This window comes from Buteo buteo, chromosome 3 (genome assembly GCF_964188355.1).
Source record: "Buteo buteo chromosome 3, bButBut1.hap1.1, whole genome shotgun sequence".
NCBI lineage: Eukaryota > Metazoa > Chordata > Aves > Accipitriformes > Accipitridae > Buteo > Buteo buteo.
Window position 1 is genome coordinate 78,337,005 of NC_134173.1, and position 13,658 is coordinate 78,350,662.

General features: G+C 62.2%; 1 protein-coding gene across 22 annotated transcripts in view; it reads left to right on the forward strand.

Annotated features, from left to right (window-relative positions):
• PLEC (plectin) overlaps positions 1-9,642 on the forward strand; it is a 63,122-nt gene extending 53,480 nt beyond the window's left edge. For all 22 annotated transcript variants that reach the window (XM_075024143.1, XM_075024144.1, XM_075024148.1 and 19 more), the window contains 3 exons: positions 580-7,574; positions 8,224-8,364; positions 8,760-9,642. In XM_075024143.1, coding sequence (XP_074880244.1) covers positions 580-6,915 — 6,336 coding nt within the window. In that variant the 3' untranslated portion in view covers positions 6,916-7,574; positions 8,224-8,364; positions 8,760-9,642. The remainder of the gene's footprint in view (positions 1-579; positions 7,575-8,223; positions 8,365-8,759) is intronic.
• Positions 9,643-13,658: the final 4,016 nt, after the last annotated feature.

Here is a 13,658-nt window from a genome sequence, read left to right on the forward strand (position 1 = left end):
GTCACTGAGCCTCCTGCCCCAGCGTCCGTCCCCCCTGCCAGGGGTCATGGCGAGCGGCTGCTTGTGGGGCAGGACCCCCGTGTGCAAGTCAAGGGCGTGCACAGAGCCAGGATCAGGTGCAGCGAGGCAAACCCCACAGGGAGGTGTCAGAGCAGGACCTCCCACCCCCTGCTGCCTCCTGCTGCCAGCAGCTCCTGCTACGGAGGGGTGGTTCCCACCACCTGTGCCAGCTTTTTGGCCCTGTGGCGCATCCTGCCCTATTCCTCTCCGTAGGCAAGAGCTGTCCCCAGATCCCAGCCTCGGTACCAGGCAGGGATTCCCTAACTCCCGCAGAAGAGCTTGTGTGTTTTCCCTGCTCGTTCCACCCACGTGTTGTTTGCTGTGGCTCTCTAACCCCAGCTCTGCTCCCTTAACTCTTAACCTACATAGCAGAGTGGTTGGGTGAATCTGCACCCTTACCAGCCCAGTGCCACCCCTCCTCCCTGTCCTCCTGCCCCAACCCGCCCCCGCTGCCCCATCAGTGCTGCCTTCCTAGGCAGATGGTGCCATCTGACCATGCTGTCCTCTCTCCCACCCCAGATGCAGGTGGCCCAGCAGGTGCAGCTCCGCCAGGAGACGCAGCTCCTCCAGCAGACCTTCCTGACGGAGAAGGACGCCCTGCTGCAGAAGGAGAAGTTCATCGAGGAGGAGAAAACAAAGCTGGAGAAGCTCTTTAAAGATGAGGTGAACAAAGCCCAGAACCTGAAGGCGGAGCAGGAGCGGCAGCAGAAGGAGATGGAGCAGGAGAAGCAGCAGTTGAAAGCCATGCTGGACGAAGCCAAGAAGCATCAGAAAGAAGCAGAGGAAAATGTCCGCCACAAGCAGGAGGAGCTGCAGCAGCTGGAGAGACAGCGGCAGCAGCAAGAGAAACTCCTGGAAGAGGAGAACAAGAAGCTCAGGGAGAGACTTGAGCAAATGCAGGAAGAGTACAAGGCCGCCCTGGCCCAGACACGAGAGATCATGATCCAGACAGATGACCTGCCTGAGGAGGCCATGGTTACGACAACGCAGCTGCTGGATGTCAAAGCTGTGCCCAATGGCAGAGACGTGGTGGATGGCTTAGCACAGAACGGGGAGCCAGAGTTCGCATTTGACGGCATCCGTCAGAAGGTATCTGCAGAGAAGCTGGCTGATGCCGGCATTTTGAGCAAGGAGAGCTTAGACAAGTTGGCAAAGGGTGTTGTGAGTGTTGGTGAGCTCTCGCAGAGGGAAGACATCAAGAAGTACCTGCAGGGCAAGAGCAGCATCGCCGGTTTGTTAATCAAACCCACCAATCAAAAGATGAGCATCTATGAAGCCATGAAGAAGAAGCTGCTCAGCCCAGGCACTGCGCTGGTGCTCCTGGAAGCACAGGCTGCCTCCGGCTTCATAATTGACCCTGTGCGAAACGCGAGGCTCTCGGTGAACGAGGCAGTGAGAGAGGGAGTGATTGGACCAGAACTGCACAATAAAATGCTGTCTGCTGAACGGGCAGTAACCGGCTACAAGGATCCTTACACGGGTGACAAGATCTCCCTCTTCCAGGCCATGACGAAGGAGCTCATCGTCAGGGAGCACGGCATCCGCCTGCTCGAGGCCCAGATCGCCACCGGTGGCATCATCGACCCCGTCAACAGCCACCGCCTGCCTGTAGAAGCTGCCTACAAGCGGGGCTACTTTGACGAGGAGATGAACCAGGTCCTTTCCGACCCCACTGATGACACCAAGGGCTTCTTTGACCCCAACACACAGGAGAACCTCACCTACCTGCAGCTCATGGAGCGGTGCGTGACTGACCCAGACACGGGGCTGTGCCTCCTGCCACTCACTGACCAGGCAGCCAAAGCAAGAGAACTGGTCTACACCGACAAAGAAGCTAAGGATGTCTTTAAGAAGGCCACGGTGACAGCACCATTTGGCAAGTTCCAAGGGAAGACGGTGACCATCTGGGAAATCATCAACTCTGAATACTTCACTGAGGACCAAAGGCGGGACCTGATCCAGCAGTACAGGACTGGCAAGATCACGGTGGAGAAGATCATTAAGATCATCATCACGGTTGTGGAGGAAAGTGAGAAAAAGAGCCAGATGTGCTTCGAGGGCCTCCGAGCCCCTGTGCCTGCCGCTGAGCTGCTGGAAAGCAAAATCATCAACAAGGACCTCTACAATCAGCTGCACCAGGGCAAGAAGTCTGTGAAGGACGTGGCAGAGATGGACTCTGTGCGGCGGTACCTGAAGGGCACGGATGCCATTGCTGGCGTCCTAGTGGAGTCAACTGGCCAGAAGCTCACCTTCTATGATGCCCTGAAGAGAAACCTGCTGAAGCCAGAGATTGCCCTGTCCCTGCTGGAAGCACAGGCTGCCACCGGCTACATCATCGACCCCGTGAAGAACAAGCTGTTCTCCGTTGATGAGGCAGTGAAGGCTGAGGTGGTGGGGCCAGAGTTTCATGAGAAGCTGCTGTCCGCAGAGAAGGCGGTGACTGGCTACAAGGATCCCTATACGGGCCAGACGGTTTCCCTCTTCCAAGCACTCAAGAAGGGCCTCATCCCCAGTGATACTGGGGTCCGTCTGCTGGACGTCCAGCTCGCCACTGGAGGCATCATCGATCCTGTGAACAGCCACCGGCTCCCGCTCGAGGTTGCTTACAAGAGGGGGTACTTGGACCCAGAGATAAATGAGGCTCTGTCCGAGCTCCGAGATGACGCCAAGGCTTTCTATTGTCCCAACACCCAAGAACACCTCAGCTACGCCCAGTTGCAGAAGAACTGCCACCGTGACAAGCAGACTGGCTTCTGCCTGCTGCCCCTGTCAGACAAAGCCATCCAGTCGCAGCAGGAGGAGGTCTACACAGACAGCCAGGCAAAGGAGTGCTTTGACAAGGCAACCGTCGAGGTGCCAGTGGGCAGCATGAAGGGCCAGACAATGACCATCTGGGAGCTGATCCACTCCGAGTACTTCACAGAGGAACACAGGCGGGAGCTCCTCCGACAGTACAAGACTGGCAAGGTGACCATCGAGAAGATCATCAAGATTGTGATCACCATCATCGAGGAGGCAGAGACCAAAAAGAAGGAGAAGCTGACGTTCAGTGGTCTCCGGGCACCTGTACCTGCCAGTGAGCTGGTGGAGTCCCGCATCATCAGCAAAGCCCAGTATGAGCAGCTGAAGGAAGGCAAGAAATCGGTGAAGGACCTCTCTGAAACAGATGCAGTGAGGAGATTCCTGCATGGCAGCGACTGCATTGCCGGCGTCTACGTGGAGGCAACCAAGGAGAAGCTGAACATCTATGAGGCCATGAAGAGGAACCTGCTGAGGCCCAGCACCGCCGTGGTCCTCCTGGAGGCCCAGGCAGCGACCGGGTTCTTGATCGACCCTGTGAAGAACCGGAAACTGTATGTCAATGAGGCTGTGAAGGCTGGTGTCATTGGACCTGAACTGCACGAGAAGCTGCTGTCTGCTGAGAAGGCTGTCACTGGGTACAAGGACCCCTACTCAGGCAACACCATCTCGCTCTTCCAGGCCATGAAAAAAGGACTCATCGTCAAGGAGCACGGCATCCGCCTGCTGGAGGCCCAGATTGCCACTGGTGGCATCATCGACCCCATCAACAGCCACCGCCTCCCCGTGGAGGTGGCCTACAAGCGGGGCTACTTTGATGAGGAAATGAACCAAACCCTTTCCGACCCCACCGATGACACCAAGGGCTTCTTCGACCCCAACACCCATGAGAACCTCACCTACAGGCAGCTGAAGGAGAAGTGCATTGAGGATCCTGAAACGGGCCTGTATCTGCTGCCTCTGCGGGAACCTGAGAAGCCTACAGTGGTGGAGAAGACCCAGGTGTACACAGAGGCAGAGACACGGAAGGTGTTTGAGGAGACGCGGGTGGACATCCCTGTGGGCAGCAGGGCAGGCTCCTCCATGTCGCTGTGGGAGATCATGCACTCGGACCTGCTGCCTGAGGAGCAGCGGAAGCAGCTCATGGAGGAGTTCCAGTCGGGCCGTGTGTCCAAGGAGCGCATGATCATCATCATCATTGAGATCATCGAGAAGACTGAGATCATCCGGCAGCAGAATCTCACATCCTATGACTATGTACGGCGCCGCATCACGGCTGAGGACCTCTACGAGGCCAAGATCATCTCTCTAGACATCTACAACTTGCTGAAACAGGGCTCCAAAACCTTCCGGGAGCTCCTGGATGTGGAGACTGTCTGGAAGTACCTCTATGGGTCGGGCTGTGTGGCTGGCATCTACATCCCCTCTTCCAAGCAGAAGCTCAGTATCTACCAGGCGCTGAAGAAGGGGCTGATCAACTCCGAAGTGGCCCGCTCCCTTCTGGAGGCCCAGGCTGCCACCGGTTTCATGATCGACCCCACAAAGAATGAGATGCTGACTGTCGACGAAGCGGTCAGGAAAGGCGTGGTGGGGCCTGAAATCCATGACCGGCTCCTGTCCGCAGAGAGGGCTGTGACTGGTTATAGAGACCCGTACAGCGAACAGAAGATTTCCATCTTCCAGGCCATGAAGAAAGACCTCATTCCCAGCGAAGAGGCCCTCAAGCTCCTGGATGCCCAGATAGCCACTGGTGGCATCATCGACCCGCACCTGGGCTTCCATCTGCCCCTGGAGGTGGCCTACCAGCGGGGCTTCATCAACAAGGACACGTATGACATGCTGTCGGAGCCCAGTGAGGTGCGAAGCTACATGGACCCGTCCACGGAGGAGAAGCTCAGCTACACGCAGCTCCTGAAGCGGTGCCGGAAGGACGAGAACAGCGGGCTCCTCCTGCTTCCACTTTGCGACACGAGGAAGCTCACCTTCCGGGGGCTACGGAAGCAGATCACTGTGGAGGAGCTGGTCCGTTCGCAGGTGATGGACGAAGCCACTGCCCAGCGCCTCCAGGAGGGCCTCACCTCCATCGAGGAGGTCTCTAAGAACCTGAAGAAGTTCCTGGAGGGCACCAGCTGCATTGCTGGTGTCTTTGTGGACTCCACAAAGGAGCGGCTGTCTGTGTACCAAGCCATGAAGAAGGGTATCATCAGGCCAGGCACCGCATTTGAGCTCCTGGAGGCGCAGGCGGCCACAGGGTACGTGATTGACCCCATCAAGGGCCTCAAGCTGACAGTGGAGGAAGCTGTGCGGATGGGCATCGTGGGCCCTGAGTTCAAGGACAAGCTGCTCTCTGCTGAGAGGGCTGTCACCGGCTACCGGGATCCCTACTCCGGAAAGCTCATCTCCCTCTTCCAGGCCATGAAGAAGGGTCTGATCCTGAAGGACCATGGGATCCGCTTGCTCGAGGCCCAGATTGCAACAGGAGGCATAATCGATCCCGAGGAGAGCCACCGCCTCCCTGTGGAGATTGCCTACAAGAGGGGCCTTTTTGACGAGGAGATGAATGAGATCTTGCTGGATCCCAGTGATGACACCAAGGGCTTCTTTGACCCCAACACAGAGGAGAACCTCACCTACCTGCAGCTCATGGAGCGGTGCATCACTGACCCAGAGACTGGCCTCTGCCTCCTGCCCCTGAAGGAGAAGAAGCGGGAGAGGAAGACCTCCTCCAAGTCCTCCGTCCGCAAGCGCAGGGTGGTGATTGTCGACCCGGAGACGGGCAAGGAGATGTCCGTGTACGAAGCCTATCGCAAGGGCCTCATTGACCACCAGACCTACCTGGAGCTGTCGGAGCAGGAGTGTGAGTGGGAAGAGATCACCACCTCTTCCTCTGACGGCGTGGTGAAGTCAATGATCATTGACAGGCGCTCCGGGCGCCAGTACGATATCGACGATGCCATCAGCAAGGGCCTGATTGACCAGTCAGCCCTGGACCAGTACCGCTCAGGCACCCTCTCCATCACCGAGTTTGCAGACATGCTCTCTGGCAACATGAGCGGCTTCCGGTCACGGTCGTCCTCTGTGGGTTCATCCTCCTCCTACACCGTCAGCCCAGCCCCTACACGAACGCAGATATCTATGTGGAGCGACCCAAGCGAGGAGACCGGGCCAGTGGCAGGCATCCTGGACACGGACACTCTGGAGAAGGTGTCCATCACGGAGGCAATGCGCCGCAACCTCGTGGACAACATCACAGGGCAGAGGCTGCTGGAAGCCCAGGCTTGCACCGGCGGCATCATTGACCCCAACACTGGGGATAAGTGCTCCGTTGCCGATGCGGTGAACAAGGGCCTAGTCGACAAAATCATGGTGGACCGCATCAACCTGGCACAGAAGGCCTTCTACGGCTTCGAGGACCCGCGGACCAAGACGAAGATGTCAGCAGCCCAGGCCCTGAAGAAGGGCTGGCTGTACTACGAGGCTGGGCAGCGCTTCCTGGAGGTGCAGTACCTGACGGGGGGCCTGATCGAGCCCGATGTCGAGGGCCGTGTCTCCTTGGACGAGGCGCTGCAGAAGGGCACCATCGACACGCGCACAGCCCAGAAGCTGCGGGACGTGAACACCTACTCCAAGTATCTCACCTGCCCCAAAACCAAACTCAAGATCTCCTACAAAGATGCGATGGACCGAAGCATGATCGAGGACGGGACTGGCCTGCGGCTGCTGGAGGCCTCCTCCCAGTCCAGCAAGGGCTACTACAGCCCCTACAACGTCAGCAGTGCCGGCTCCACCTCCGGCTCGCGGTCGGGCTCCCGGACGGGGTCCCGGTCGAGCTCCAGGCGAGGTAGCTTCGACGCCACTGGCTCCGGCTTCTCCATGACCTTCTCTTCCTCCTCCTACTCTTCCTCGAGCTTTGGGCGCAGATACACCACGGGTCCCCAGAGCACTGTGGAGGCAGCCGCCCTGGCCCTCACCTTGTCCCTCCCGAGAAGGAGCTGCGGGTGGGAGGCGAGCGGGGAGCACTCCGGGCTGTGTGGGCCCCCGCTCCGCGTGGCCTGAAACCTGCCGGCCCCTGCCCGAGGAACCCGCCGCCTCGCCTGCTCCGCATGTGGCAACGCTGCTGGCTAATCACTAGTATTTTTTTTAATTTTTAAACTCCATTCTTCTTCCAAAGCAGTGCCTAAAGTTTAACCAAAAAGACTAGACTAATATATTAATATATACGATTGTTCTGACAGTATTTGTATATTAAGAGATGAGAGAGAAAACACACTACCCTCCCAGATCTGCTGCCCCGGGAGCCTGCTGCCGTTCCTGCCCTCTGCAGAGCCGATCCCACCCAGCCACTCGGAGACGGCGAGGCAGAGCCGGAAAACAGGAAAACAGTTCCGTCTTTTTGGTCTAACCACTTAGCGACTCTTTTGTAATTAACCCTGCCGGCTTCATCCCCTGCATCCCGAAGGAGGAGATGACCCTGTCCCCGCGGTGCGCCGCAGCCGGCATGCTGGCAGAACGGAGGAGGACATCGCAGGCTCCCCGCCGCTCGGCGCCAGACAGCCACTTCACACCAGCCCTGGAGCTGTTGCCTGGACCCCTTCCACCCGCTCTCGGCGTGGCAAGGAGGGGGCTCTATGCCCCAGCTCCTGAGCTGCCCCAGCTCCCTGGCTTGGCCTCCCGGCACATCCCCACCACCACGCCGTGGAGCTGATGCCCCGACCGTAAGTGCGCGCTGGCGCTGCCCGCTGCTTCTGCGCCGTGTGGAGGGACCTGCCTCCGCTCCACTGCTTCGCCTGCCGAGGGGCTTCGCTGCGTGTCCACTGCCGCCTCCGCCAGCCCGCCTGCCCGCTCGCCGGGACGCACCTGCCGCGCTTGGCTCTCCATGCCCGCGTGGCTCGTGTCGCCGCTAGCCGGCAGCCACGCCTGCTGCTGCCTGTCTCTCTGTCTGTCTGTCTCTCCGTGTATCTGGGAAGTGCTCTGCACAAGGTTGATTTCTTAACACTGATGTGGCTTAATGAATTGACAGGCGTCCGCCAGAGCCCGTGCCTGAGCTCGGCAGAGCCTGCGCTGCCAAAGCCAGCCCGGCTCTGCGCGCGGTTCCTGCGCCCAGACCCCAGCCGCTGCCCGGCCGCGCACACCCCCCCTCGCCACGGGGGTTCTCCAGACCCTCTTGAGGGGCGCGGAGGCCACAGGACCCTCCGAGCACAGGGTGGGTCATGGGACGCTGCAGCAGCCCGGCGTGCTCTCTTGTTAGAAAAAAGGCGGATCTCTGTAAAACTGGACTCCTCTTTTCTTCCTTGTGGTAATTCCTTTCTTCCTGGTTTTCCTCTCCTTCCCTTCACCCGCAATAACGCGCTCTCTCTCTGGCAGACATCTTTTTCCAGTCCCACCAAAGAAGTCCCCTTGCCGCTGGGCGAGTTCCTTAGCTGGGTCTCCGACATCAGCAAGTCGTGGATGGGCTCGAGGGGAGCTTGGGACGCGGCAGCTCTTCGGCCGTGCTCACCGGCACAGGTAACACCAACCTTTCCAGTCTCTCTTTGGAGCTGGGGTTTCCCGCCATCCTGCGGCTCGCTGGGCTGGTGCTGGGGCTTTAGCTGGGTGCTGCGTTCTCCAGGAAGTGACACCGAGATGTCCAGGGGGTATCGTTTTCCTCCAAGTATGGTTTGGGGTACAGTTGCCCATGGTGAAGGCTTTCCAGCTGTGGTTGTGCCGGACCGGTGCTGCGCTCCGCTGCTCCAGCTGCGGGAGGGCCGGCCCCGGTCGGGAGGTGTTGCTTGCTGAGGCAGCGCAGGGGCAAGCAGGCTGACGCGGGGCGGGCACGCGGCACTGCCGGCTGGGCTCGATGGCTTCATCTCATGGACCAGTCTCCCTGTCTCATCCCATCTTTTCTGTTCACTTTGTTTTAGTGTTGCTGGATGTCCATCCCAACTCCCCTCACCGCTGCCACGGAGCCCGTACCCCCGCCCTGGGGCAAGTGGGACCGCACTTGAGGACACTGGGACATGCTCCCTCTCCCTTTGCACTTGCCAGAGTCCCTGGGCAGAGACCGGGGGCCGCGCTGCCCGGGTGCGGGGGCTGCCCCGCAGCACCGGAGCCCCCCGACTGGCAGCGGGGTGCCCCGGCCCACCCGCTGCCCCTGGCCCCTGGCAGCACACAGCCCCCGTCCCCCCCACCACACTCCACCGGGGGCCCCAGGCAGGGGCTGAAGCAATAAGTGACGCAGCGGTGGGGCCGTGCTGGCTCGGGCCGTCGGGGCCATAGCCCCCCACGTTTGGCCTGGCTGACCCCGGCCCCCCAAGAGGCACCCACGCGGTCGCCTGTCCCTCTCCCCTCGCCCCGTGCCAGCGTGCCCGAGGTGCACCCCCTCCTCCCCAGGGACGGCCTCCCGGCACGGTGCTACGGCTCACCCGCGGATCTCCACAGCACCTCTCCTCCTTCCTGCCTGCTCTCATTTGCCACGTGTAAATCGAGTCATGTTATTCCTCAGCATTCGTTACTATTATTCTCATTATCCAGTTTTGCTTTTGCATGACATGCTAATGTGGGCGACTCTGTACCGTAGCCCAGCCTGAGCCGGGGCTCCCGCTCCCTCGGGGCCCTGCGCTCCCCTGATTTCCCAATCATTTCTCATCAGGGCAGCCGGGGCTGATCGATAATCCAAAAGCATCTCTTTTTGGGGGCAAAAACACTAAAACCTGACTTGTATATACCGTGAAGTGTTTGTAAAACATGCAGTATGGACCCATGGCTCTCCCTAGCGAGGTCAGTAAAAGAGATCCTATGAAACCAGCCGGCAGCTCCGCGTGGTCTGTTCGCCCTCGCTGCTCCCCATGGGCGGCCGTGCCTCAGCCTCGCCACTGCGGGTGCGCGCTGGGGGCTCCCGGTTGCCTTCGTGCCGTGGGCTGCGCCGTCCTGGGTGCGTGCTGCCGCGGGTCGTGATGGAGCGTGCCAGGGCACCGGAGGTCTGACCAGCTCCTGGCGTGAGGAGCTGCACCAGCATGCCAGGCTTGTGCACAGCCGTGCCCGGGCATCCCCACAGCGCCGTGCCACTGGGCATGGAGCATGGCCGCGGGGTGGTCCCCGGAGCTGCCCGGCTGCCCCGGCCTGGCGGTGCTCCTGGGAGGTGAGGTGGGTGCAGCGGGGCCGGGGTCTCTCCTGCCCCAGGAGGCTGCAGCCCTGTGCCAGCGGGTCCCTTGTTTTGGGGACAGGGAGCAGCAGTGAGCAGGCACTGCTGGTAGCGTGGAGGCTTCTGAGGCTGCGTCCTTCGCACGGGGTCGGATACGTCCCTCCGGCAGTGCGGCTGCAGGCAGGGCAGTGCCCGCTGTCCCCCACGGCGCTCGTACGCTGTGCTGATTTGTGCCGCTATTGCTGCTGGGCCAGGGCTGTGCCTGCCGGCGCCTTGGCTTCTGCCCAGAGCCTGGCAGTGCAGGAGCCGTTACGGCTGGGATGGCAATGGTCAGGGAGCCCTGGTCAGCTGCGAGGACGAGGGGCTGGGGGGATAAGGGCAAGCTGGCCGGGCAGGCAGGACGGTGGGGGTTCGTTAGGGGCAGCCTGGGCAAACGGGGGAGACGTCGGCACGGACGCCCACTCAGGAGATTCGCTGGCGCTGGCTTGGATGGCACAAGGAGTCTTTCCAGCCCTGTGAGCCACGTGCCGCTGCTCTCTCCAGGCTGGGTCTCCCCGAGCCGGGAAGCTCATCCTGCAGCGATGCCTGCCACTAGGCACTGCACCGGGAGCACCGGAGCTGCGCGGGACCTCACGGGGGCCATGCAACATCTGGGGGCTGGTGGGGTCTGTGTGGGAGCAGCGGGACTGTGCCGGGAGCAGCTGAGCGTGTCGGCCCCTGTAGCAGCATGGAGAGCCCGGGCTGGCCCAGACAGATGGCAGCAGCTTGGGAGCACGTTAATTGCATTGTGCGTCTGCAATTAGCAGCAGCGTCCCTTCTTGCTGGCCTGCAGCAGGCTGCACCGGGATGCGGCCGTTGGACACAGCAGGGGCGGGGGGACCATGGAGGGGAGCATCCCCTGCGCTGGAAGTGGTCACAAGCTGCTGTGCCCATCACGGGGGGCTCAGGATGGGTCCCAGGGAGGGCGGCAAGGACTGCTCCCTGGGGATGGCACGGGCAGCCCACGGCCATGCTCCACCTCGCTGCCCCCTCAGATATTCCCTGCTCCCCCCCCCACCTTCCTGATCCCCCCTCAAGGCGAGACACCTCTCACAAACCCGATGAGACCACCGAGACTCCTCTGCATCCAATGCTGACCTCCGTGGCCCAGTCCCACTCCATGGGCTAGAAGCCCCTCACCTCCCCACAACATCTGTGGGGTCCAGCTCCCCTTCCCTGGGTGAGAAACCCCCCGGCTCCTGAGTGAATCCCCTGGGACCAGCCTTTAGGACCAGTACCCATTTGCCAGAGGGGACCCCCCCTTCCCCACATGCCCCTCAGCCCTGTGCCCATGTTGGCCCTGGCACTGGGACCCTTCCCGGCGTGCCGCGGTGAGTCGGGCCGGCGCCGGGCAGGAGCTGCTCCACCTGCCAGGGTGATGGGCGAGCCGGGGCGGTGGGATCCCACTGCGGCAGCTGGAAAAGGAGCACAGGGGGTGAGGTGGCAAGGGACACCCTGTGCATCCAGGCGAGGTGACGAGCGGACACCCTGGGCATCCAGGCTGGCTGCTGCCGGGCGCCCACCGGGCATGCGGTGCTGCCGGTGCTATGGGGCGAGCTGTGCAGAGCATGGGAAAGGCCTGTCCTCCCACCCGGCACGGCATCCCTTGTCCATGGACCTTCTCCAGCCATCTCGTCCCACTTCATGTCACCCTCCTCCTCCCCCAGGACCCCCCCATACCTCCCAAAGGCCCTTCCCACAGGCAGCATCTGCCTCTCATGTGCTCGCCCCAGAGCCGCCTGGCTTCCCGTGGGCACTGGTGGTGCTGGTGCGGAGCCGACAGGCAGCACGTGGCAGGGCTCGGCATCAGCCGGGATTGGCACAGGCAGCGTGATGGCAAGCGGCACCGCTGGAACAGCGGGGACCAGCCCCGGGGCTGGCAGTGGCTCAGCCTCTCACTGGTCCCCAAAGCAGTCGCAGCCGAGTCATGCGGCACGGCGCTACCGAGGGGGTCTGTAGGACAGGATTTGGCCAAGCCTTACAAGCTGGCAATGGCCCAGCAACTCCAGCCCTGCCGTGCCGGGGTGGTGGGCGAGCAGTGGGTCTGGGGCAGAGCCGCGGCAGGGGCTGGCAGCACTGCCCCGTCCTGTCGCTCCCTCCTGATTGATGCGGCCGAGAGGGCCGGTGTCTGCCACCCTGCCATCCTTGGCACAGCCGGCTGAGCCCGAGTGCCGTGCAAGGAGCAACAGGGCCGGCAGCTCGTCCATGAGCAGCCTCAGCTGCCGCGGAGCTGCACCGCGCGCCGGGAGCGGCTGAGGGAGCGTGTAATTGGGCCAGGCTAATTATGATGGATAACTCTATTATATTCCCGTTTTTAATGCACTGCAGCTTAGCTCGCCCCGCTGACGCGCAGGCCAGAGTTCACCCCTTTCAGGCTCTCCGAGCTAAACTGTCACACAGCGTTAAAACCGCGGGGTGGTGGCATGTGAAGCGCCGAATGCCGCGCCGGTCGTGGCTGTCAGTCAGCCCTGGAAGGGCTCCCTCGCCGCCCTCGCAGCCGCCCGGCACGCACGGGCATTTGCAAACAGCCCGTCACCGGCTCACACAGCGCGCTGGCGGGACCATCAAGATGCTCGCTGGGTGAGCGTGCCACGCGGTTCTCCCCGGCGTGCCACGGCCGAGCTGGGCTGTGCCCGGGCACCCTGCACCTCCCAGCCCCACGGTGGGACAGTTTCTCACGTGGGTGCTCGCCCATCACTGCGTGAACAGCAGTGAAGGCGGCTGTACCACCCCGTCCTGCCGCAGTAGCTGCCTCTGGCCGTGGTCTGGCACGTGGGACCCATGGCTGCTGTCCCAAGCGGGGCTGCGGCAGCCGGCTCGGCCCTGCTGGCACACACCAGCTGCCAGCTCCGTGCACCCGCCGCCCCGGGCACTGCTGGCTCCAGCCCGCAGCGTGCCGCTCTGGGAACTCTCTGTACAGCCTCCCCAGCAGCCACAAAGCCGGATCGGCCTCTCCCACGCCCCCCCACCTCGCTGGGGCACTGAACCTTTCTTTAGGCAGATAAGCTGCCCAGCTCTGCTTCCTCCACACGTGCTGGGACCCCAAGACCCCCCTCCCTGCGCCGTGCTGCTGCCCTGGGACACAGAGCCCAGTGGCTGTGGGCAGGTCCCCGCCTCGTCCCGGCGAAATCCCGATGCGTGCCGGCCAAGGGCAGCACTGCCTCGCGGTAACGCACCCGCGTCTCTGTGCCATCAACCGGCACGGCACGGTCTGCGCGGGGGGCTGGCGTCGGCTGGGCTGGTGAATCCACCCCTGTCCTTGCTGCAGGTCCCGGGGGTGCGAGCGGGGCGATGGTGCTGCTTGCCTGGGAGCCTGACCCAGGGCTGCAGCCAGCGTGTCGCCCGTCCCGCCGGGCACCGGGCAGCTTTGCAAGCTGGGGCACCGCTGGGTGCAGGGCCAGCGTGTCTGCGGTGGGGATGGCGGTAGCGCCGAGCAGCCTCAGGATGCTCCGAGCCGTGCAGCCGCTGGTGGGGCTGCGCGGGCAGCGTGGTGCGGGGAATTGTGCCTCCCTCCTGAGGCACCGCGTCGCTGCTGTCAGGCAGCTCCAAATCCGTTTGTTCCGGCTGTCATGTCCCAGGGCATAGCCGGCGCAGCCCGCTGTGCCTGGTGGCTGTCCCGGGCCAGCAGCCGAGCTGGGGC